Raw genomic sequence first — 23,221 nt, 5'->3', positions numbered from 1 at the left:
GTGAAGCAGTAAAGAGTGGGTTTATAAATAAATCAGTCACTTTATATTTCTCCTTAATCAATGCTAATTTCGATAGTAATTCCTCTCAATTATTACTCCGACTCATGTTTTCTGCCTGCTTTAGTCACATGCAAAATCAAAATATCGTCTTCTTTTCCGCGCTTTCGTTTTGAAAAGGACAATTCTAGTCACCTGTATATTTGAAACTTTTATTCTAGTATACTTTTTTACTTTTTAGTAGTACCCCTTCATCCAAATAAAGTCAATTGTTTTTTTTCTAATACCAGATTTTATATGGTATTTTATTTATTAAACGGAGAGAGAATAAAAATAAAAAAAGAAAGTAGAAATATTAAATGAGATATACTATAAAAAAGTACTCCGTAGAATACTTCGATTCTTCGAATGAGCGAGACAGAGAAGTAGGAATATATTTAACTTGAATGCTATATTTAGAGCATCCACATCGGCGAGCAGGGACGCGTCCGTCCGTCCGTCCGTGCCAGCGGCACGGACACGCTGTCCGCCGATGCTCGATGCATCGAGCACGTCCGTGTCAGCGAGCAGGCGACGTGTCGCGTTCTGATTGGCCAGCGACATATCCGTTGGAAAATTATTTTTTTAAAAAATAAAAAATAATACAAAAAAAAAATTTCACGATCCCAAAAAAATGACCTTTTTTGCCCGTTTTTCTATATTTTTTGATTTTTTTAAATTTTTTTACCCCAAAATCATTTATAAATACACACATTCATCATCCATTTTTCACATCAAATCATCTCTCATTCATCTCTCGTTCATATTTTTCATACAACTTATCTACACCTTCATCTCTCACTCAAAACCTCAAATGGATTTCACCCATCTCATTACGGAAGCGGAGCGCGAAGAACAAGAATACTACGAACAACATCGTGCCGCTTATGAAGCATATGTCGCAGCGAATACCCCCGCCCCTCCTCCTCAACCAACTAGATCAACTCGCCGCTACATTCATCGTGACCGGGAGGGAGCCCACGAAAGGCTCGTTGCCGACTATTTTTCCGACCAGCCGCGGTTTCCGAAAGATTACTTTATGCGCCGTTTTCACATGTCAAAGCGCTTGTTAATGCGTATTGTCAACACATTGTCCGCCCGTGTTGAATACTTCCAAACAGGTCTAGATGCAGCCGGTCGGCAAAGTCTCTCGGCGTTGCAGAAGTGTACGTGTGCCATCCGACAACTCGCTACTGGGCAAACGGCCGACCTCTTAGACGAGTATTTGCATGTCGGTGAGTCCACTGGAATCCTTTGTCTTAAAATTTTTTGCGAGGGCGTTCGTTCAGCTTTTGATGATGAATTCCTTCCACCACCTATGATTGCCAACGGTTGCTTCGTCTTCACGAAACAGTCCATGGCTTTCCCAGTATGCTTGGCAGCATTGACTGCATGCATATGAGGTGGAAGAATTGTCCGACTGCTTGGAGGGGGCAACACTTAAGCGGCCACAAAGGCGGCGGCCCGACACTTATCCTTGAAGCGGTCGCCGACTACCGCCTATGGATTTGGCATGCATATTTCGGTGTTGCCGGATCCAACAACGACTTGAACGTGCTCTATTCTTCACCCCTCTTCAATGATGTGTTGAATGGTGTAGCACCGGCGATCGACATCACCATTAACGGAAATGTATACCACATGAGTTACTATCTCGCCGATGGTATCTACCCAAGGTGGTCGACTTTCGTGAAGACGCTCAGGAAACCGCAAGACCCGAGACGGGTTCTTTTTGCGCAGCGTCAAGAGTCCGCGCTGAAAGATGCCGAAAGAGCCTTTGGGGTCCTTCAAGCCCGATTCAACATTGTGAAGGCCCCGTCTCGGCTGTGGTACGTGAAAAATATCACCGACGTCATGTACACGTGTATTATCTTACACAACATGATTATAGCTGACGAAGGACCGAAGGCGGCTAGCTTTTACGACGAGGATGAAGTGTTAAGGTTTGTATACTAGAAATCACCTTTCGAGTAATTGAATACCATAAAACTCTAATTATTATTTTCCAATGAATGCAACAGATCATTTTTGTCATAATGTTGTTATGTTTTATATTTAATGGATTTTTATTGCATATTTAAATGTATAAGCGAACATAACAAAGTCTAAGTCTTTGTTTTAGTAGACCGGTTGTGGGCTACACTCAATTTAAGGTACGCGGTCAGTCCTGAACAAAGAAAAATATGACTTTCACAACCCAGATAAGCCTAGACTACCTATCATGAAAGGTTGCAATGTCAGTCCGATTATTTCTAAGCCTTATTGAAATAAGATGACGTTGGTGTGGTATAGCACTGAATGAATCTAATAGCAAGACGAGTCTTTATGCTATCTACTGAAAGACGAGGTCTAGATAATTAATTTCTTAATCAATGTACGTTAGCATTGAGCATACGGTATTGAGAATCTACTACTTTGACTTAACAAAGGTGCGGGTTTTTCGTCACCCAACGATTCAGGTATATTGGGTAGTGGTGATCATTATCTGGCGGTGCTACGATTGCTATTATGTTGAATCGTGCGCGAGGAGAGTCTCGTTTGATAACATCCACAAGAGGAGCTCGAAACAAGGTTTTATTATTCGGAACCTAGCTAGTTGGAGTTTGATTACTCTATGAATAATAAATAAGAGTTTCTTGCTAAGTCCACTCTTGGAGATTAAAATATGTTGATTAATTAAGTCCATATAAGACATTGATTAATTAATGGATGTTTCTATCTTAAGCGCGAGAAATGAATTAAACAAATAAAAGGAAACCCGAAATACTTGTAATTTCGGATTTGGAAAGGTAGTGCAATATTAATTCTGTAGTGGCTGCTTGTAATATTCCAATATAAGCTTATATTAAATTGTGGGTTCAATTTAATTAGTAAAAAGCTAATTGGGTGAGGCCATGTCCAAATTCTTCCTTAGCTCCCTGACTGAGCCCAATATGTGACTTAATATAAATATGAGAATAAAGTAGACAGAAAACACAACTTTTCCACATCATAATTTTCGTCCCCCTCTGTTTAGAGAGAGAATCGAAAATTGCTCTCCTTCCGTGAGCAGATTTATGTCTTCGTTATTCAAGTCCTAGTACACTAGTGAGATTTGCCCACACAAATATCAGTCTACAGTCCGGAACACCAGTCAGAAGATCCGAGGTCGAGTTCTCAAGATCTTCACGTGGAGAAGAAGCAAGCCATCTTCGATTCTTAAGTGAATCAACAAGGTAAATTGGCTAACTCTGTAGTATGCATGTTTTAGGGATTATTTGTACTAAAGCATGTTTAAAATTTAAGTTATGAGCATGATACATGTGATAATTATGCGAATAGAATTTGTTTAAATAATCTGCTAAATAGATCAGTTTTATGTGATCCGTTAGAACGCACGCTTCCGCTACCAACCCCTTCAATTGGTATCAGAGCCAGTCCTTGGCTCTGATTATTTGGATTTAAATTTCACAAAATTCATGTATGCATGTGTTATTTGATTACGAAGCATGTTCTTGTTAGTTTTTGTTTAATTTTATACATGTTGAACTCAAGAACAATCGAATCAAAGAACTTGAATTTTTAGATCGTACGAGACGTGCGATCAAGAAAGGGTAGTCGAAATAATGGGAGCCGAGGGATCATAGGTCATGGGGTGACGCGCAAACGAGCGTAAGCTCGTGCGCGCCGCCGACCGAGACCAAACCCTAGGCGTCACCCCCACCAAGCTTGACACATGGAGGATGGCGCGGTGCGGAAGTTCGACCGAGAACACACCGGAACACCGAGACACCGAACCCCAACCTTAGGCGGAAGGTACCGACCGTCCGCCCCAGACAAGGCCGAGAGCGACGCACCCTAAGGCGTGACGCTGGCTGAGCCAGTGGGAGCGGCGGATGGACAGTGGCCGAGACGGGTCTTCGCGGCTGGCCGAGAACAGCGCCACAGTCGTGCACGCTGCTGGCCGAGAATCGCGGCACCTGACGTGCCAGGACACCGAGACGGAATCAGCTGCTGGCCAAGAGCTGAGGCACCTATACGTGTCTCGCTGGCCGAGAGCTGCCGAGACACCGATGAGCCGGTGTTCAAGCCAGACGGCCGAGAGCATGCGCTTCTGGCCGAGACGCCATGTGCGTCGTGATCCGACGACGAACTCGTCGGACTTTCGTCGTTCATCGTTCGTGCGAACCTCGTGCGATGAGATAACGATGAAAGATATCATTAAAATATCATTATTTAATGGAAATAAATTCTTTTTGGAAGATTTACCTAGATTTTAGGAATATTTTTTTTATTATCTATATCTATGGTAATAAATAATATTATTTTATTCCTAGATGATATGGATGAGAATAATTTAATAGTTTCATAATATTTATATATCTAGAACCCTAATAAGGATAGATATGTATGAATACATTAAATAATAAATCTTCTCTTCCTAATCTTGAACATCGAAATAATTTGAATTTAATTTTTCATGTCTTATTTAGAATTAAATAACTTAATTATTTTAGATATATCTTATAGTAGACATGAATAAGAATTAAATTCTAGAACATTACTTTCCTAAAGGAAGATACCAATAATGAACAAAAGACGTAATTATCCAGCATATTAAATACCAACAGAATTTAATTAAGCCTTAATCTGCCTCAAGGCTAAGGATAATTAAAGAAAAATCATAACCAAAATATCTAAGCTGTAATTACGAACTCAACGTTTGTATATAGTTTCCATCAATTGGTCTGCAATTTATGAAGCTTTTTTCTAATATTATTGCCACCTGCTCTGTGGGGACAATAATCCTAAGAAATAGCGAGTTCATGAGGGCGGACTTCTCAAATATAAATAGTATGAACTAGAATGTGGTTTCTAATATTATCGCCACCTGCTCTGTGGGGACAATAATCCTAAGAAACTGCGAGATTCAGAAGTTCACACATGATTTATGGGATAGCTTGATCTTGTTAGCAGCACATGAGCATTGTTATGGGAGTGTGTTATAGGAATGAGACTCTGTAATGCTAAATTCGATGGTCTTGCTTAGCCAACATTAGGTGGTCATTCCACTCTGTGGTCTCTGGACTATTCGTCGATGATTGTGACCAGTAAAATTGTAAGATTTTAATGCGTATTGACTTCCTCTGGAGGGTACAAAAATTTAATTTTACAGTTGTAAGATTTTGAAAAGTTTTATGGTTAATCTGATCAAACATCTTACATAAGTTTATGACAAATAGTAAATACTCTGTTTTGTAGTGCAAAATCAAATCGTCAAGATGTCGTTCAATCCTCTTTCTGCAATTCTTATAGAAAACAAACTCGAGTGCCAAAATTACATAGAATGGAAACAAAACTTGGACATCGTTCTTACAGCAGATGAGTACATCTTTGTACTCACAACCCCGCGACCTCCAGTGCCGGCGGCTAATGCTGCGGCAGGAGCCAGAGATGCGCACAGACGGTGGCATAAGGCGAATGAGATGGCTAAGTGCTACATGTTGGTTTCTATGTCTTCAGTACTCAAGAATCAACATTCTGCCATGGAAACAGCCGCCGAGATCATCCAGAATCTCAAGAATCTTTTTGGTACTCAGAATCGAACGGCTAAGTCTCAAGCCTTTCGGAGAATCATGTCGAAGACAATGAAGGAAAGCACGTCAGTGAGGGACCATGTCCTCGAGATGATGAGCAACCTCAACCAGATTGAGGTCTTGGGAGGGAGGATCGATCCCGAGTCCCAAGTGACTATTATCCTTCAAAGTCTTCCCCCTAGCTTCCAGCAGTTCAAACTCAATTTCGAGATGAACAAAAGGAACTATACCTTGGCAGAGCTGTTGACTGAACTTCAGTCGGCAGAGGACCTTATGGTCCAGGCTAAGGCGGCCATGATGACTTCGGCGCCTCGTTCCTCTGGCTTTAGGTCTAGCAAAGGAAAAAGGCAGGCACCGAACTCAGAAGCGGCCAAGATGGCTAAGGGAAAGAAGAAGAAGATGGCTAACAAGAAGCCCACGGGGAAGTGTTTCAAGTGTGGGGAAAAGGGGCATTGGAAGCCAGATTGTCCTAAAAAGGGCAAGGCTACAGGTATGCACCAAGCTTTAGTAGTCAAGTCATGTTTGGCATCGACGTCTACTTGCACTTGGGTTATTGACACATGAGCCACTTATCATATTTGTTTTGATCCTGACTTAATGCAGGTGACAAGACGGCTACATGATCGTGAGACCGAAGTCCAGCTGGGCGATGCTACAAAAGTGGCGGCCGTTGCAGTGGGAGACGTTTATTTGCGCTTTAGTAGTGATAGATTTTTGATTTTGAAGAATGTTTTATTGATACCTTCTTTTAGAAGAAATTTAATTTCAGTTTCTAAATTAGTTTTTTATGGATATTCGATTTCTTTTAATGACAACTGCGTTATTAAGAAAGATGGTTCTTATATCTGTCGTGGTATCATGGAAAACGATCTGTACACAATCACATCTACACAGTTTAATAATCGCAAATCAGAACTCAATACAACATCGAAAATTTCAAAGAAACGAAAGGAACCTTCAAGTTCAATGAACGAAACATACTTAGGGCACCTTAGACTTGGTCATGCCAATGAAAGGAGGATCCATTCTCTTGTTCAACAAGATCTTATTAAAGGTCTAGAGGAGGAACCTTTTCATAAGTGTGAGTCATGCTTAGAAGGAAAGATGACCAAGAGGCCTTTTCAGGCTAAGGGCAACAGGGCCAAGGAAGTACTTGAGCTCGTTCATTCCGATATATGTGGACCAATGTCTACTGAAGCAAGAGGTGGTTTTCGATACTTCATCACATTCATTGATGACTTCTCAAAAATTGGATACGTCTATTTGATGACCCACAAGTCAGAGTCTTTTGACAAGTTCAAAGACTTTAAGGCTCAAGTGGAGAAGTATCATGGTAAGAGTATCAAATGCCTGCGATCTGATCGTGGAAGAGAATACCTCAGTGTCGAGTTTTTGGACTACTTATCGGAGTCGAGAATCCAATCCCAATTGACTGCGCCGGGCACGCCCCAGCAGAACGGCGTGGCTGAAAGAAGGAACATGACCTTGTTAAACATGGTCCGATCGATGATGAGTTATGCACAACTACCTACTTCATTTTGGGGACATGCCTTGCTTTCTGCAAGCCATATATTAGACAATTTACCGTCAAAATCCGTACCTACTACTCCTTATGAGTTGTGGACTGGGCGCAAGCCCAATGTAGCACATCTCAAGATTTGGGGTTGCCCGGCTCATGTATTGGAAAAGGATCCAACTAAGCTAGGATCAAGGACGAAGGTATGTTTGTTTATAGGGTACCCCAGAGGGACGAAAGCTTATGAATTCTTTAGTCTCCGAGATAAGAAAGTTATTGTGAGCACTCACGCCACATTCTTAGAGGAAGAATATGTAATGAATCATAAACCCAGCAGTGAAGTGGCTCTTGAAGAGCTAACTTCTGTCACAAGTTCCATTAACCAAGAACAAGTACCACGTGTACAAACAATTCCCAAAACTTCAACTTCTACTCCAAGCATTGTAGTGCCGCGCCGCAGTGGGAGGGCCTCGCGTGAGCCCGAAAGATACATTGGTTTGGGGGAATCCATGGATCACTCCTCGAATAGCAATGTATTAGATCCCTGGAACTTTGTGGAGGCGCTGGCAGATGTCGATCATTGCGAATGGGTGAAAGCAATGGATTCGGAACTACAATCTATGATAGACAAAGACATCTACGATTTGTCCGTCCTACCCAAGGGCTGTACTGCCATTGGGAGTAAGTGGATATATAAACGTAAACGTAGACCCGATGGACGAGTTAAAGTCTTTAAGGCAAGACTAGTGGCTAAGGGGTATACCCAAAAGGAAGGTGTCGATTACGACGAGACTTTCTCCCCAGTGGCCATGCTCAAATCGATCCGGATACTATTGTGTATAGCAGCTTATATGGATTGGGATGTATGGAAGATGGACTTTAAGACTGTGTTTCTAAACGGCGGTCTTGAGGAGACCATCTACATGGAACAACCCGAAGGATATGCCATAAAGGGCAAAGAACACATGGTTTAGAAGCTTAAGAAGGCTATTTATGGCCTTAAGCAAGCATCTAGATCGTGGAACCAGTGTTTCGATCAAACTGTTCGCAAGTTTGGATTCGAAAAGTGCCCAAGTGAAAGCTGCGTGTATAAGAAGGTTGAAAAGGTGAATGTAGTGTTCTTAGTTTTATATGTAGATGACATTCTTCTTATTGGAAACAATAAAAAGATGTTGTCATCAGTACGAACTTGGTTGTCAAACCAGTTCGAGATGAAGGATATGGGAGACGCTGGACACATCCTCGGGATCAAGGTTATTCGGAATCGAGAAAAGAAGATGTTGTGCTTATCTCAAAAACCTTACATCAACACAGTACTTAGTCGTTTTAGCATGCAGGACGCCAAGAAAGGTTTCTTACCTTTTAGACATGGCATCCATCTATCTCAAGAGATGTGCCCCAAAACACCGTCTGAGATACAAGCAATGAGAATGATTCCATATGATTTGGCAGTTGGAAGTCTCATGTATGCTATGCTTTGTACGAGACCTAATATTTACTTTGTTGTTGGCATGGTGGCAAGATATCAGTCAAATCCGGGCCAAGGACATTGGATTGCTTAAAGAACATACTCAAGTACCTTAAACGAACTAAGGACTATGCTCTAGTTTACAATGTAGTCGAGCTATGTCCTTTGTGATATACTGACTCAGATTTTCAAGTTGATCAGGACTCGAGAAAATCTACTTCAGGATATGTGTTCACTTTAGGAGGTGGAGCTGTAAAGAGTGTGAAGCAGAAATGCATCGCGGACTCAACCATGGAAGCCGAGTATGTGGCTGCTTCGGAGGTTGCAAAAGAGTCAGTATGGTTCAAGAACTTCCTTATGGATTTAGGTGTGGTTACGAATCTGTCCAAGAGCATAACCGTTTATTGTGACAATTCTGGTGCTGTGGCAAATTCGAAAGAACCAAGAGCTCACAAAGCGAGCAAACACATAGAGCGGAAGTATCATATCATCAGGGATATAGTGCAGAGAGGAGACATATAAGTGGTCAAGATTGCATCAGAGAACAACCTGGCAGATCGACTCGTTCAAGACCTCAACTCGCTTTCAGTATAAGTGGGAGAAATTTAGACGTGTGCACTACTATTTTGTATACTCGAAAGCTATTTTGAGTATAAGTGGGAGATTGTTAGGGTTTGTATACTAGAAATCACCTTTCGAGTGATTGAATACTGTAAAACTCTAATTATTATTTTCCAATGAATGCAAAGATTATTTTTGTCATAATGTTGTTATGTTTTACATTTAATGGATGTTTATTGCATATTTAAATGTATAAGCGAACATAACAAAGTCTAAGTCTTTGTTTTAGTAGACCGGTTGTGGGCTGCGCTCAATTTAAGGTACGCGGTCAGTCCTGAACAAAGAAAAATATGAATTTCACAACCTAGATAGGCCTAGACTACCTATCGTGAAAGGTTGCAATGTCAGTCCGATTATTTCTAAGCCTTATTGAAATAAGATGACGTTGGTGTGGTATAGCACTGAATGGATCTAACAGCAAGACGAGTCTTTATGCTATCTACTCAAAGACGAGGTCTTGATAATTAATTTCTTAATCAATGTACGTTAGCATTGAGCATACGATATTGAGTATCTACTACTTTGACTTACCAAAGGTGCGGGTTTTTCGCCACCCAACGTTCCAAGTATATTGGGTAGTGGTGATCATTATCTGGCGGTGCTAGGATTGCTAATATGTTGAATCGTGCACGAGAAGAGTCTCGTTTGATAACATCCACAAGAGGAGCTCGAAACAAGGTTTTATTATTCGGAACCTAGCTAGTTGGAGTTTGATTACTCTATGAATAATAAATAAGAGTTTCTTGCTAAGTCCACTCTTGGAGATTAAAATATGTTGATTAATTAAGTCCATAGAAGACATTGATTAATTAATGGATGTTTCTATCTTAAGTGCGAGAAATGAATTAAACAAATAAAAGGAAACCCGAAATACTTGTAATTTCGGATTTGGAAAGGTAGTGCAATATTACTTCTGTAGTGGCTGCTTGTAATATTCCAATATAAGCTTATATTAAATTGTGGGTTCAATTTAATTAGTAAAAAGCTAATTGGGTGAGGCCATGTCCAAATTCTTCCTTAGCTCCCTGACTGAGCCCAATATGTGACTTAATATAAATATGAGAATAAAGTAGACAGAAAACACAACTTTTCCACATCATAATTTTCGTCCCCCTCTGTTTAGAGAGAGAATCGAAAATTGTTCTCCTTCCGTGAGCAGATTTATGTCTTCGTTATTCAAGTCCTAGTACACTAGTGAGATTTGCCCACACAAATATCAGTCTACAGTCCGGAACACCAGTCAGAAGATCCGAGGTCGAGTTCTCAAGATCTTCACGTGGAGAAGAAGCAAGCCATCTTCGATTCTTAAGTGAATCAACAAGGTAAATTGGCTAACTCTGTAGTATGCATGTTTTAGGGATTATTTGTACTAAAGCATGTTTAAAATTTAAGTTATGAGCATGATACATGTGATAATTACGCGAATAGAATTTGTTTAAATAATCTGCTAAATAGATCAGTTTTATGTGATCCGTTAGAACGTACGCTTCCGCTACCAACCCCTTCAATTGGTATCAGAGCCAGTCCTTGGCTCTGATTATTTGGATTTAAATTTCACAAAATTCATGTATGCATGTGTTATTTGATTACGAAGCATGTTCTTGTTAGTTTTTGTTTAATTTTATACATGTTGAACTCAAGAACAATCGAATCAAAGAACTTGAATCTTTCGATCGTACGAGACGTGCGATCCGTCGGCGCTCGCGCCGAGACGGATCGCACCACGCGCGATCAAGAAAGTGTAGTCGAAATAGTTAGCATGTTTGTTAGTTTTCTCGCCCTATCTTTTTCTCATTTACAGGATTTATGATTTTCAGAACGACTATTTGATACTAGGGATATTAATCGGGTCGATTTATCGGGTCTTGGATTAATCCTATTCATATTGTGGACTGATTGGGTGCGGGCTAATAGCATTTACAACACACTCCTTTCGTTTCGTCCTAGGGAGAATTGAAACGTGTGGCAAGCGTTCTGCCCTTGCATAAGTAGCGGATCTAGGATTTTCAATATGAAGATACTGAAATTAGTTATAACGACTTGGAGTTCCTTTTTATTCTCTTTGTCATGTTTTCTTGATTATAATCTTTGGTAATATTTTGTACATCAAATTCTTCCTTATAAACTAAAATAAATTATTTTAAGGGCACCACGCGCGATCGTACCACTCGGCTATATATATATATATATAGGGTCACCTTATATGCACAACACCTCCTTAGTGTAGAAATAGAGACTAAATATTGATCATTGGATTCAAATTTTAATGGAAGAGATTAAACTTACAACATCTTTATTCAGTTTTTCATCCCGTTATTTAATTAGTTCAGCCAAGGGTGGCATGGTCATTTTTTAATTTAGTCAAACATGGTAAACAAAAATCACGGAAGTATGAATTAGGGTTAATCAAATTCACACCTTCGTCTTCCCTCTTCCAACTTTCGCTGCCCCGGTTTCATCTCTCACTACTCCATTCTCTCTAATCAGGTCGACAATGTAGAGATCTCCGACATCGTTTTGTCTTCACCATCCAATTCTCACCATAGTTGACATGAGGCAGAAGAAAATCAAAGGTATCGATGAAAACTTTACAAACTAAAGTCTTGAATTTTGGTTGTCAATGAGCGGAATCTGCGTTCCAGATCTGGTGGTGATGAGTGCAGTGATACGTTAATTTAGTAAGCTTCATGTTTTTTTAACTGTATAAGGTGAATTGATTTCAATGTAAGATGAAGTGATTTTCTCTTAAGATGAAGAAATTATATCATATGATGAAGTTATTTATTTTGGATTGTTGAAATTTTTGATTCATTTTAATTGAAATGTTTCCACTTCCTGGGTGAAGTTATTACATTAAAAGATGAAGAAATTTGATGATAGGATGAAGTGATTTCATACTATAATTTCAAAATTTGATTTATTTCTCGGATGAAGTTATTTCATTATAAGATGAAGTACAGTAATTATAAGATGAAGTGATTGAACGGCGACATTGTAGCAGCGGCGGCGGTGGCACAATACATTGGGGCCGAGTTGCGGGTGAATTTCAATCCGGGACTGACCTCGAGACGGTGCCCGAACAACAACGCTGAACCGCGAGTAGGGAGGGCCGAGGCGCGGTGTTGGGAGTTGAGTTATGGGCGGTAACCGACTCGAGGTCAGTCGGAGATGTAATTGCAGGCGTGAAATCAATGGAGATTAAATTGCAGATGGTGAATGTAATTGCAGGTGCTGAATTGCATATATTGAATTGCAGTCGATGGAGATGTAATTGCAGGCGCTGAATTAAAGACATGGTGTGCGTTAATTGCAGCCGCAGAATGGAAACGTGTTCATCTACTTGCAGGGCGTGAATTGGTGATGGAGATGTAATTGAAGGTGTGAGCGATGGTGTGGAATGCAAAATTCAGTTCCAAATAATCGTGAATCACAATAATGTTGATCCAATCTCCTTAATTAACTTAGCATGAATTATGGAAATGCAATAACAGTATGAATTATGAATTTCCATTACAACCCTTTTGTAATATTAATTGAATAAACAAATGAGATAAAATTGATAATGAATTAACCGTTAGATTAGAATAAAGGGTGGATGAGATTTGTTCTCTAGTTCGGTCTTTAAAATTAGTTCGACATTGAATACAATCCTATATATATATATATATATATATAGGGTTTTGATCCATGCAAAAGCATTCTTAATACAAAAATGCAGAACCAAGCATACAAAAGTCATTTTTAGGTCATTGTAAGCTTATTTTTACGTCATTATAGTAAGGATGACATGAAATGATCTTAACATGACCTCAAATCCAAAGTTTATAATATGACCTAAAACTGCTTTACAATGACCCTCCGTGTTTTTGTTTAATTATTGACCATTGGATTGTCAAATCTCATGGTCAGGATTTTGTATTGAGATCAAGTTTTGTATTGATCATTTTCCTATATATATATATATATATATATTTGGTAATTATCAAGGGTATCCATTTGCAGGCCTAGTGACTATTCTCTGCGCTGATTTGTAGGCATCTTAAAGGATGTGACCACTGGCCCGAGGAAATATATATTGATCAAAGGTCATATCCACTAAGGTTATCTCAAGTCATACCTCTAACTAGTACCACATCTTATTCACTTCAATTTTCAAACCTTAGAGCATCCACAGTGATGCCCGATCTCACGCCCGAGCCAGATCTCGGGCGATCGGGCGTCCTTGGGCATCCACTGCAGAAGTCCTACCATGCTCGTCCTACCAATTAATGACGTTGTTTCAGTCATGTATTCAATAACGTTAGTTTTCAATTTCATCAATACACGATATGTCTTTTCAACTTGATTTTGTTTTTATTGATATTTAATTTTTATTATTTACTTTTATGTTATATTTGCTAATAATTTAATAAATATAATTTCTTTAATACATTGTCTATAGTGATGGATGTATTTTAAAATTCCATTGTATTCTTAAAGCCACTTGGAGCTAAAAGATGTTTTTTTCATGTTAAATATAACACTCTGCAAAAGTTGAAGTGAAATTTTCATGATATAAAAATCTAAAAAAATATTCATTTCAAATAAAGTAATGATAATACACTGTTTAAAAACTGAAATATATTATTTATTATTTCTTAGTCTAAAAACCTTCATTTCAAACAGTGGAAATCATCTATAATTAGTAACACTAGAAAAATAATTTATTTTAGTTTATAAGGAAGAATTTGATGTACAAAATATTACCAAAGATTATAATCAAGAAAACATGACAAAGAGAATAAAAAGGAACTCCAAGTCCTTATAACTAATTTCAGTATCTTCATATTGAAAATCCTAGATCCGCTACTTATGCAGGGGCAGAACGCTTGCCACACGTTTCAATTCTCCCTAGGACGAAACGAAAGGAGTGTGTTGTAAATGCTATTAGCTCGCACCCAATTAGTTCACAATATAAATAGGATTAATCCAAAACCCGATAAATCGACCCGATTAATATTCCTCTAGTATCAAATAGTCGTTCTGAAAATCATAAATCCTGTAAATGGGAAAAAGATAGGGTGAGAAAAACGGAGTAGTTTTTAAACTGAGCTTATTAAGATTATTACTGCAGTTTCTTGTCACCATTTAAAAAAATATTTTAGCTTTAAAAAATTAGATTTGTTTCTTTTAGAAAATAACTAGTAATTAATGGTGCATCATAACTTATAATGTAAAGCTGCGTAGGCGAGCAAATTATTACTATAAATCACTAAATTATAGTAATAAATTCCTTGTCATCGATAATCATGGAAAATGCCTCAACATCTACAAGTGAATAAATGGCGCAATCAATGCAGCAATAAACGGGGCGGGGCGGGGCGGTTGGCCTCATTCACAAAAGGGCCTAAACCAGTCTTGAGCAGGTACAGGTTTTATGCCACCTTGGTAGCTAGCTTCATTTATATTCCTCAACAACCAATTTTTTTATTTTTTTTATGTTCATATATATAAATATTTGTATTTTTTATTTTATTTTCACTTTTGTTGAATTAAATTAAATGAACAATTGCTAATCAAAACAATACTCATGTACGCAATGTAATTGATTTCAGTTAATGATTATTTTATTTTTACTTCTCAGTTTACTGGGTTGTAATTATAAATCATAATTAATGGAGTAAAAGTTTAAGACTAATTAAGATTTTTTTTATCAGAATTAAATTAATGTGGAAGAAATTGAGAGATAGTATTTAATAAAAGTTTATGATCTTTTGATTGGAATTAAATACATTTGGAAGTAATTGAGAGAGATTAATTGATGTTTACTACCATTATGTTTATTATTATTATTATTATTATTATTATGTAACTTTGAATTGATTTTAAATAAGGAACTAAATAGAAAATCAGAGAGAATGGTTTAGGATTTAGGGTTTAGGTAGGTTTGGGTGTGGGCCAAATTGTATTTTGGATACATAAGTGTTGGGCTTATAAAGAGAAAAAAATGAAATAAATGAGAGAGAGCCCAACTATTATTCCTAACTTCAAACAAAAAGAGACAGAAAATGAAAAATGAGAAGCTGTGCACTTATTCAAGAATTTTTCATTTTTGCACTTTTCAAGAATTGAAAATGTGCATGCGATGCAGCGGTGCGTCACGTGCGTGTGTGTAAACGTCGACCATGAAGTGAAGGAGTCAAGGAAGCCAAGCTGCCATCACAACTCACAAGCCTGATAGTTGATTGCATATGATGTCTCAATTTAGACCACATAATATTGTTAATCCTTATTAAGTTTATTGTTAGGATTTGTTATACAGCTCACCTCCTTCCAATAACTTCGACGGGGGGTTATATACAGTGGATGTGAGAAACTGAGTACAAATATAAGAACAGTAGGGCATAATACAACCATGATGAAAAAAGCTAGGGCATGTTCACTTTGGAAGAATTGGACAATTCTTGGCCTAATTGGGGGAATTATGCCCTCCACTAATTAATTGGAGGAAGCCTTAGAATTGGGGTAGGCATGGACTTGGTTTTATACGTTTGCCTCACCTTTCCACCTCATTACCTTTTCTCTCACTCTCCACCAAGAAATGAACTTGGTTAAATTTGTCGATCCATAATTCTTAAAAGATTTTAATCTTGGAAATGTTAGAATTAGAATTCTTATAAAGTGAGAAAAAATAATTATATGGGAATTATAGTATGGCAGGGTCAAGGAATGCATTTGTCTGCAAGTCAAGATACGTGCTGATATTGTTCTCAGTATAGGCATGTCGTCTCCAACAACTTCTTCTTATTCGCTACAGCAAAAGAATGCTGAGAGAGAGAACGTGTATGTTGTGAATACAAAGAGTTGTTGTGTGGAATGCAGGAGTATTCCATCATTCTTGTCGTGGATGTGTATAAAATGAAAATAAATAAAACAAAAAAGGTGGTGGATCCATGAATTAACTAAATATAGTGTTTGAACGAGAAATAGCCGGCCGATGGAACGCACGTGATCGGCCACACTGAACCACTGACACTGTCTCTGTCGCTACACTACACTCCAAATCTTGACACTTGTTGTCACACCTTTTGTTTTCTCTGGATGCATTGCCCCTTTCTCTCTCTCTAGCCATACATATTCATTGCAATTGCTTTTCCTTTTTATTGTTTCCCTTTCTGATCAGATTTCACTTCAAAGAATCTCCTGCAGTTTTGGGCGTGAGGTCATTACAGTTCCTGCATTTATCAATTATAGTGAATTACGTTGCGTTCCTCATCTGGAATTTGTCTCGATTCACGTCTCAGGTCTTCCAGATTCCCCACCGGAATTGTGATTAACCATGTCCAAGGCGGGAACACTGGATCTGGCATCTGGCGTCGGCGGAAAGATCCAAAAATATGATGTTCTCTCCGCTGTTGACAAGTAACCTTTTAACCCTCATCTCTTTAATGTTGTATCTTCAGATTGGGCTGATTGGTCAAGTTGAATCGGTGACATTAACACGATTCTCATTGTTTCTTTGTTAATTAATTCTGTAGTCGCCACGAGTTTGGTTTCAAGGCATTGTCGTCTCTCTGTTAATTCTGAAGCATAACAATCGTCTTCTTTCTGTCAATCTCATGGCATTGGCATAGTTGGAAAAAAACGGCCATCTGCCTCTTTTTTGCTCAATTTTCTTCTGTCTCTTTTTGACCTCGTAGTTATTAGTGAATGAATCTGAATGTGTGGTAGATTTGATCTGATTATTGATGTTGAGTGGAATGAATGCCACATCTTGACAGGTGGTAAGCTGGTCCCATTTGCCTGAACTTTCACTCTCAACTTTGTGGTGTCGAAATACTGAGAATGATGGCGGTCTGTACTTAAAAGTTTAGTGAATCAATATCTTTAATTTTATATATTAATTACAAGTGAACTGTTGATGAATCCAACGAAGATTGGAAATTTTAGGCCCTTTGCTTGGTTCAATCTGTATCGCAGTTTTCACAAATCAGAGATGGTCTCTTTGTGTGTGTTCCCACGTGTGTTTAACCGGAGAGCTAGCAGTCAAATTTGAACAAATATGTTAATTAATTCGAGTACTTATTTTTTTTCCTCGTCTTCTTTTGGCACTGGAGACGCCATTGACTTAAAAGATGTCTTGCTTGATTTACTACCGAACTATCAATCAGTAACATACCATTTTCCGTGTTCAATGCGAGAATGTTGTATTTAGCCTGTATGGTATGGACATGATGTTTGCTGTCCCAAAGCTTTTCTTGTGATTCTAAGAAAGTGTTCTGTATCACTTTTCGCTAAATTTATTAAAATAATCTTAACCATTCAGTGATAATATGTTGTTTTTTAAGGAAAACATAACTTATGATTTGTTTCATGGACTTCAACTAGTATGTATGCATAGTTATTTTAGAAAGAGTGACTAATGAACTTGTTATTTCTGATTCTTCTGATCCGTTATTGTTTTCCTGTTCCATTGAACTTCTTGTCTTTGTAGAATGTAGACCACAGGTTTTAATTGGTTTTGTCATTCTACTATCGTTATCTTTATATTCATATGTTACTCATTTCTTTGTAAATCAGGTACGAGAAGTATCATGTTTGCTATGGAGGTGATCAGGAAGATAGAAAAGCCAACTACACTGACATGGTAAGATTTCTTATTTGTCAAACTGGCTTTCACTTTTGCAGTACTATTAAGCATCACTGACTTTTAGATGACATTTATGGTTACGGAAGTAGGGAGACCACGATCTGTTGCATCTGTGCCCACTCTGTTTTTCAATAAGTCTACTTTTGTGAGATAAATGGTTTCATCTCCTTGTGTCAATTGAGAGCCTAAAGAAAGACTTCAAATTTCTAAGCTGTTTACTTTGCAAAGCAATTTATTATCAGGAGATATAAAGCAAGCTAGTTATATCGACCTTTTAATATTTGCATTGGATCTCAAAGCTTGCAAATTAGTGAGAATGCTAAAGACTTTGGCTGTTGTTGTAGAAGTCAATGGTGTTAGATGCTTTATAGTTTAGTTTCTTATGTTTGTTGAGAAGTCTTGTAACACCCAAAAAGAGTGTGTAGATGGGCCTCCTTTTAAAAAAATTTTAAGTCTTGTCTCCTTTAGTTATGATGCTGATTAATGGCGTTAACATTATAGTATGTGTCATGGTACATAATTTGAGCTAAAATATTACTACTTGCAAAAATGACCTTGCCATTAATTTCCCAGGTCAATAAGTACTATGATCTGGTCACAAGTTTCTATGAGTATGGATGGGGAGAATCATTCCATTTTGCACCCAGGTAAATGATTTGTTGTGTCATAATTACTTGTCTACCATTTTTCTCAACAAGAGAAACCTCCACGCCTTGAAATTATGAAGTATACAGAAACTACTGAATGGTCCAATTCCTTGCCTGTGATTCCTAATTATGCAGTTCCAATATCTGGAACCCATCGCTGGTGGTAGATGCAAGTCAAACACTACATTTAAACCTGTTAATTTGATCATTTTTTGTCAGGGCCCACTGGCCAAGACTGTTTTAGATTCTTTGAATTGCAGCTTGTAACAATCACTGAATCTGGTTAAATGTAATATCCTACAGGTGGAAAGGCGAATCTCTTCAGGAGAGCATCAAGCGGCATGAGCACTTCCTTGCTTTACAGCTTGGCCTAAAACCAGGACAAAAGGTGTTTTGAGTTTCTTTTCTGAGCCAAAATGGACCTACATTTCTTTGCTTTGAATAACTGTGGAGTTTTGTCCATGTCTTGTAGGTATTGGACGTGGGATGTGGAATTGGCGGACCATTAAGAGAAATTGCTCGCTTTAGGTGATATGAGAAATCAATAATTTCTATTTTTTTTGTTATTTGTCAACTCTCTTTTCATCTGATAAGCCATTTTTTTCAGCAATTGAGATGATAAGAGCAATTTCAAATTTTTAGTTCAAAATTTTCATTTCCCCCTCAAATATGGTTTTGCACTTTAGATAGGTGTTGCGCAATTGACCCCTACTTTTCTGTGAGTGTCACTGCTTCCTAACCTCTTACTTCATATTAACATCTTGCAGCAAGACATCAATCACAGGTCTCAATAACAATGAATACCAGATATCTAGGGGAAAGGTATGTGTCTAATCCTATGTTGACAGTAATGTATAACTATATGTGGAAAACTGCATTTGTTCCACTACTATGATTCCATGATTTTGTGTTGGAGGACCTTTCTACTAAGTTACGACTTTAGAGTTATATGTAGATTATGATCTCATATTATCATCATCTCCTATGGGCATCTCGAAATTAGAACTGCATGTTTAATGTTTTTTCTCTTCCTGAGGTCTCAATTTGCATATTTCGCAATTGTATATTGGTATAGGTGCTAAACCGGATTGCTGGACTGGACAAGACTTGTGACTTTGTGAAAGTCAGTAAAGTTGCACTTAAAATCTTAATTCGATACTTATCTTGATTTTCTTATACTCATCTAATAATTCTGTTTACAATACAGGCAGATTTCATGAAGATGCCAATCCCTGACAATAGCTATGATGCAGTGTATGCAATTGAAGCGACTTGCCATGCCCCAGATGCCGTATGAAACTTAAACTCTTCTAAATTTGCGCTCGATGTGCTAACCTTACCTCATAATTATTACTAAGGAATTCCTTGACTTGCTACCTTCCTCCAGGTTGGCTGCTATAAGGAGATATACAGGGTACTCAAACCTGGCCAGTGTTTTGCTGCATACGAGTGGTGCATGACTGATGCTTATGATCCTAATAATAAAGAACATCAGAAGATTAAGGTGATAACTAGTTGTTGAAATGCCTCCTAACATACGCTCCATCACAATTCCCTTAGTTCATTCTAAAATTCTCTGTGTACAGGCTGAAATCGAACTAGGTAATGGCCTCCCTGACATAAGGCTGACAAGCCAATGCCTTGAAGCTGTCAAGAAAGCTGGTTTTGAGGTAAATATCAAACTTTTGACGCACCAACTAACTCTACTGGTTTAATGCAGAAATTTAAATATGATAATTGAATATATCTTTGTTCCGAAGGTTGTGTGGGAGAAAGATCTTGCAGTGGACTCACCTGTTCCATGGTACTTGCCCATCGATGCAAGCTACTTTTCTCTCAGCACTTTTCGCCTAACGGCACTTGGACGATTCTGTACGAGAAATCTGGTAAGATTTCCATTTCTCCACACTAATGCACCATTGCCTGTTCTCATCCTATATAATGTGCTGTCGTGTTGAAGAAGGCCCCTCTTTGATATTTGTCTGTTCAGGTGGCTGCTCTGGAAAAAGTTGGAGTTGCCCCTAAAGGAAGCCAACGGGTTCAAGCTTTCTTGGAGAAGGCTGCCGAAGGACTTGTTGATGGGGGAAGGTAAGAATACCATCCTTTACTAAGTTTCATAAGGTAGATTTATAAAACATAGTATTGTTGAGTAGTTAAAGGATTAGATAATGAAAAAGTTCAAAATAATCAATTCATCGAAATAAACAGTATTACCTCCCCACTCTCTATAGATATCCAAATGTGTGTGCTCAATTTCTGTTTTCCTGCATGGTAAGAGAAGAAAGCAACACATGTTGAGTGGCACCTCAAAATCTCAAACACTAATTATATATGGAAGCTTGATTGCAATGATTTTACCTTTCTCTGTTTTCATATTTCCTCCTCTGATGCCTGAGACAAGCCTTCATCTTCAGGAAAGAAATTTTCACGTCTATGTACTTCTTCTTGGCTCGCAAGCCCCTCAAGGAGGCTGAGTAAATCTGCTGGTGATGGTAGGTGTGTGATATTTGCCTCCCCAGTTAAGTTTGGTGGATTCGAGAGACTGCTAAATTGGTTTGTTTTATTGTAGTAGTGTTAACTACAAAACTAGTTACGTTTTGACAAAGTGCTGTGTTTTGGTTTTGCTTGCACCCCTTCCTGTACTTGATGTTTCATCACTCTGATTTAGTAGAAGGCTTCAAAACTGCAACAATGTCCACTAACCAATGGTGAATTTGTGTAGATATGTACATAATAGTCTCACATTTCCATCACAATAAACACAGTGACAGATTAGGACAAGAGGGTATAAATAATGAAGTTTATAGTATCAGCGTGACCCGTGACATCCTCACCGTTGCCACTGGCCGCAGCTGCCACATGGTGGTGAGGAAGGATGGTAGTGCAAGTGAGATTGAAAAGGGAAATAGAAAATTCTTAATGTGCCAGGTTTTTGGAATCTATTTTTGCTTATAAATTACTACTATGTGAGAATAGAGAAATTCACAGCTGGAATTGCGAGTGCTGCTTCATGTGGTAGTTTTTGGATGTGTGGCACTTACAAATTCACGTTTATTCATCAGATGTTATATAGATTTACAAAAGATTTGATGCTATGCTTTCTTTGATTTTTGGGGAATAAAATATAACACACGCCCGCTCACCTAAATTATTGATGATGATGCTTTAACTACTAAATATAAAAATAGAATAAAAGGGAGATAGATAACTGAGAAAGAATTTTTGTCATGCATTTCTAGTTAGATGGTAGTGTAGATGTACGTATTATACTCAAATGATATCAGATTTAAATAGGAGATAAATAAGACGAGTCTGGTTCTTCCTATATTCACTTGTTGTGGATGAGAGTTTCACCTTTACAATATTAAGTGTTCTCTTCGTGCTTCACCATAAGGGAAACATTTCTCTAGTCATAATATTTATTTAAGAAAATAATGTTTAGAGAGTTAGAGCAAACAAAGTAGATAAGTGAAAAGAGAACAAAATAGAATAGAATAAATGTTATGTTTTGCCAAAAGAAAATAACCCACTCTAAAGTGGGAAGTCTTATATATAGTTAAATACACTATATACTCTTGAACTTAAATTGAGTATATAATATTAATATACTTAACAGATAAACCTAAATTTTACCACTCCAAAGTAAGACTACTGTAATATGTATAGATTTGGTAAAATATTTAAAAGGGGTCAAACATCTATTAGTTTTTTTTAAAAAAATGAGTTTCTTTTTATCTTCTGAAATTGGGTGTAATACGTAAATACATTATAGCCAATTTTAGAAGAAAAACAAAAGTGACTTATTGTTAATACATGGATGAATCTCTTTCAAGAATTTTGCCAAGTTACTAAGAGCGCTCTTAAAACACAATCACTTCATTGAATTGTAAACATTAATCACGGTACAAATAAAAAAATAAGCATATTTAACCAACATAAAGTTGAAATACAGAATCAAATGGGATTATTGAAAAGCATATTTAATAAAGTGATTAGTAATGCAAAACCACAACGTCGATCTCAACACTAGCCGCCCCCGTCGTGAAATTGAGATAGTACACTTTGGTGGTGGCCGCCCCACGCGCCAACCGGAAAGCACCCTTGTCCCCGACCACCGCGGCGTCGCAAGTGCGGCTGGAGAGCGGGCAGCTGCCCTTGATCTATTGCCATGGCTACAATCATCCATTTCCAAAATACTAATGCTACAAAAATATTAACTTTCCTTGCCATGGTGATGGTGGCTAGCTCGTGTTTATTTGTGTATATCAATTTGGAAATTCTCTAGTGTACTTATATAATGAAAGTATTGATTTTAAATTAGTAATGAATGTTAATTAACATTCTTATATACTTCTCTCGTCTCATTCAAATGTCTACTTTCTTGAATGATATTAAATTTTAATTACATCAACCCGCATGATTACAATTGTTGTTGCTATTAAATAAATAAATAGGTTATCTTTTACTTTTATTTTTAGGGATTTTGGATCCTAAAATCATTAACGTTCTCATAAAATTTTGATAAATTATAAAAGTGGTAGAAAAAATCATAGGCTTTGGCGTTGGTTGTTTTTTCCTATGGTAGGTCAGAAGGCGGATCTGGCTAGATTATATGACATTTTTATTTCTAGTTGTCGCTACTTCTCTTCACACGGCATATGATTTTGAAGACTCTAGGGTTAAAAATTAAAATATTTAAGAAAAAAAATTGTATATCAGCCATTTTTA

The 23,221-nt window shown here is 37.8% G+C and overlaps 1 protein-coding gene and 1 long non-coding RNA gene across 3 annotated transcripts; both read left to right on the top strand.

The window, feature by feature from the left end:
* Positions 1-11,605: 11,605 nt before the first annotated feature.
* LOC121807815 lies at positions 11,606-12,601 on the top strand. 2 transcript variants are annotated; one of them, XR_006052049.1, is made up of 3 exons: positions 11,606-11,790; positions 12,219-12,374; positions 12,446-12,601. It is a non-coding gene; the product is annotated as an uncharacterized LOC121807815 (long non-coding RNA). The 2 variants fall into 2 exon arrangements; XR_006052050.1 differs by having other exon boundaries at positions 12,216-12,374.
* A 3,563-nt stretch (positions 12,602-16,164) lies between these two features.
* On the top strand, positions 16,165-21,195 carry LOC121809614 (cycloartenol-C-24-methyltransferase-like). The gene is made up of 14 exons (XM_042210335.1): positions 16,165-16,418; positions 16,501-16,618; positions 17,777-17,843; positions 18,420-18,493; positions 18,797-18,881; positions 18,966-19,021; positions 19,261-19,315; positions 19,569-19,616; positions 19,701-19,784; positions 19,881-19,997; positions 20,080-20,163; positions 20,254-20,379; positions 20,484-20,581; positions 20,908-21,195. Exons 2-14 carry the CDS (start codon positions 16,536-16,538, stop codon positions 20,969-20,971), a joined length of 1,041 nt encoding a protein of 346 aa, XP_042066269.1. The 5' UTR covers positions 16,165-16,418; positions 16,501-16,535; the 3' UTR covers positions 20,972-21,195.
* The last annotated feature ends 2,026 nt before the right edge of the window (positions 21,196-23,221 follow it).

Source organism: Salvia splendens, chromosome 6 (assembly GCF_004379255.2).
Source record: "Salvia splendens isolate huo1 chromosome 6, SspV2, whole genome shotgun sequence".
Taxonomy (NCBI): Eukaryota; Viridiplantae; Streptophyta; class Magnoliopsida; order Lamiales; family Lamiaceae; genus Salvia; species Salvia splendens.
This window is presented reverse-complemented; position numbering and strand designations above follow the sequence as displayed.

Bases quoted from the DNA above. Each gene is read 5' to 3' on its own strand.
- LOC121809614 (XM_042210335.1), top strand. From the start codon at position 16,536: ATGTCCAAGGCGGGAACACTGGATCTGGCATCTGGCGTCGGCGGAAAG. The intron at 19,617-19,700 runs GTCAGTAAAGTT...TTTACAATACAG, and splicing joins AGACTTGTGACTTTGTGAAA to GCAGATTTCATGAAGATGCC. The intron at 20,380-20,483 runs GTAAGATTTCCA...TTGTCTGTTCAG, and splicing joins GATTCTGTACGAGAAATCTG to GTGGCTGCTCTGGAAAAAGT.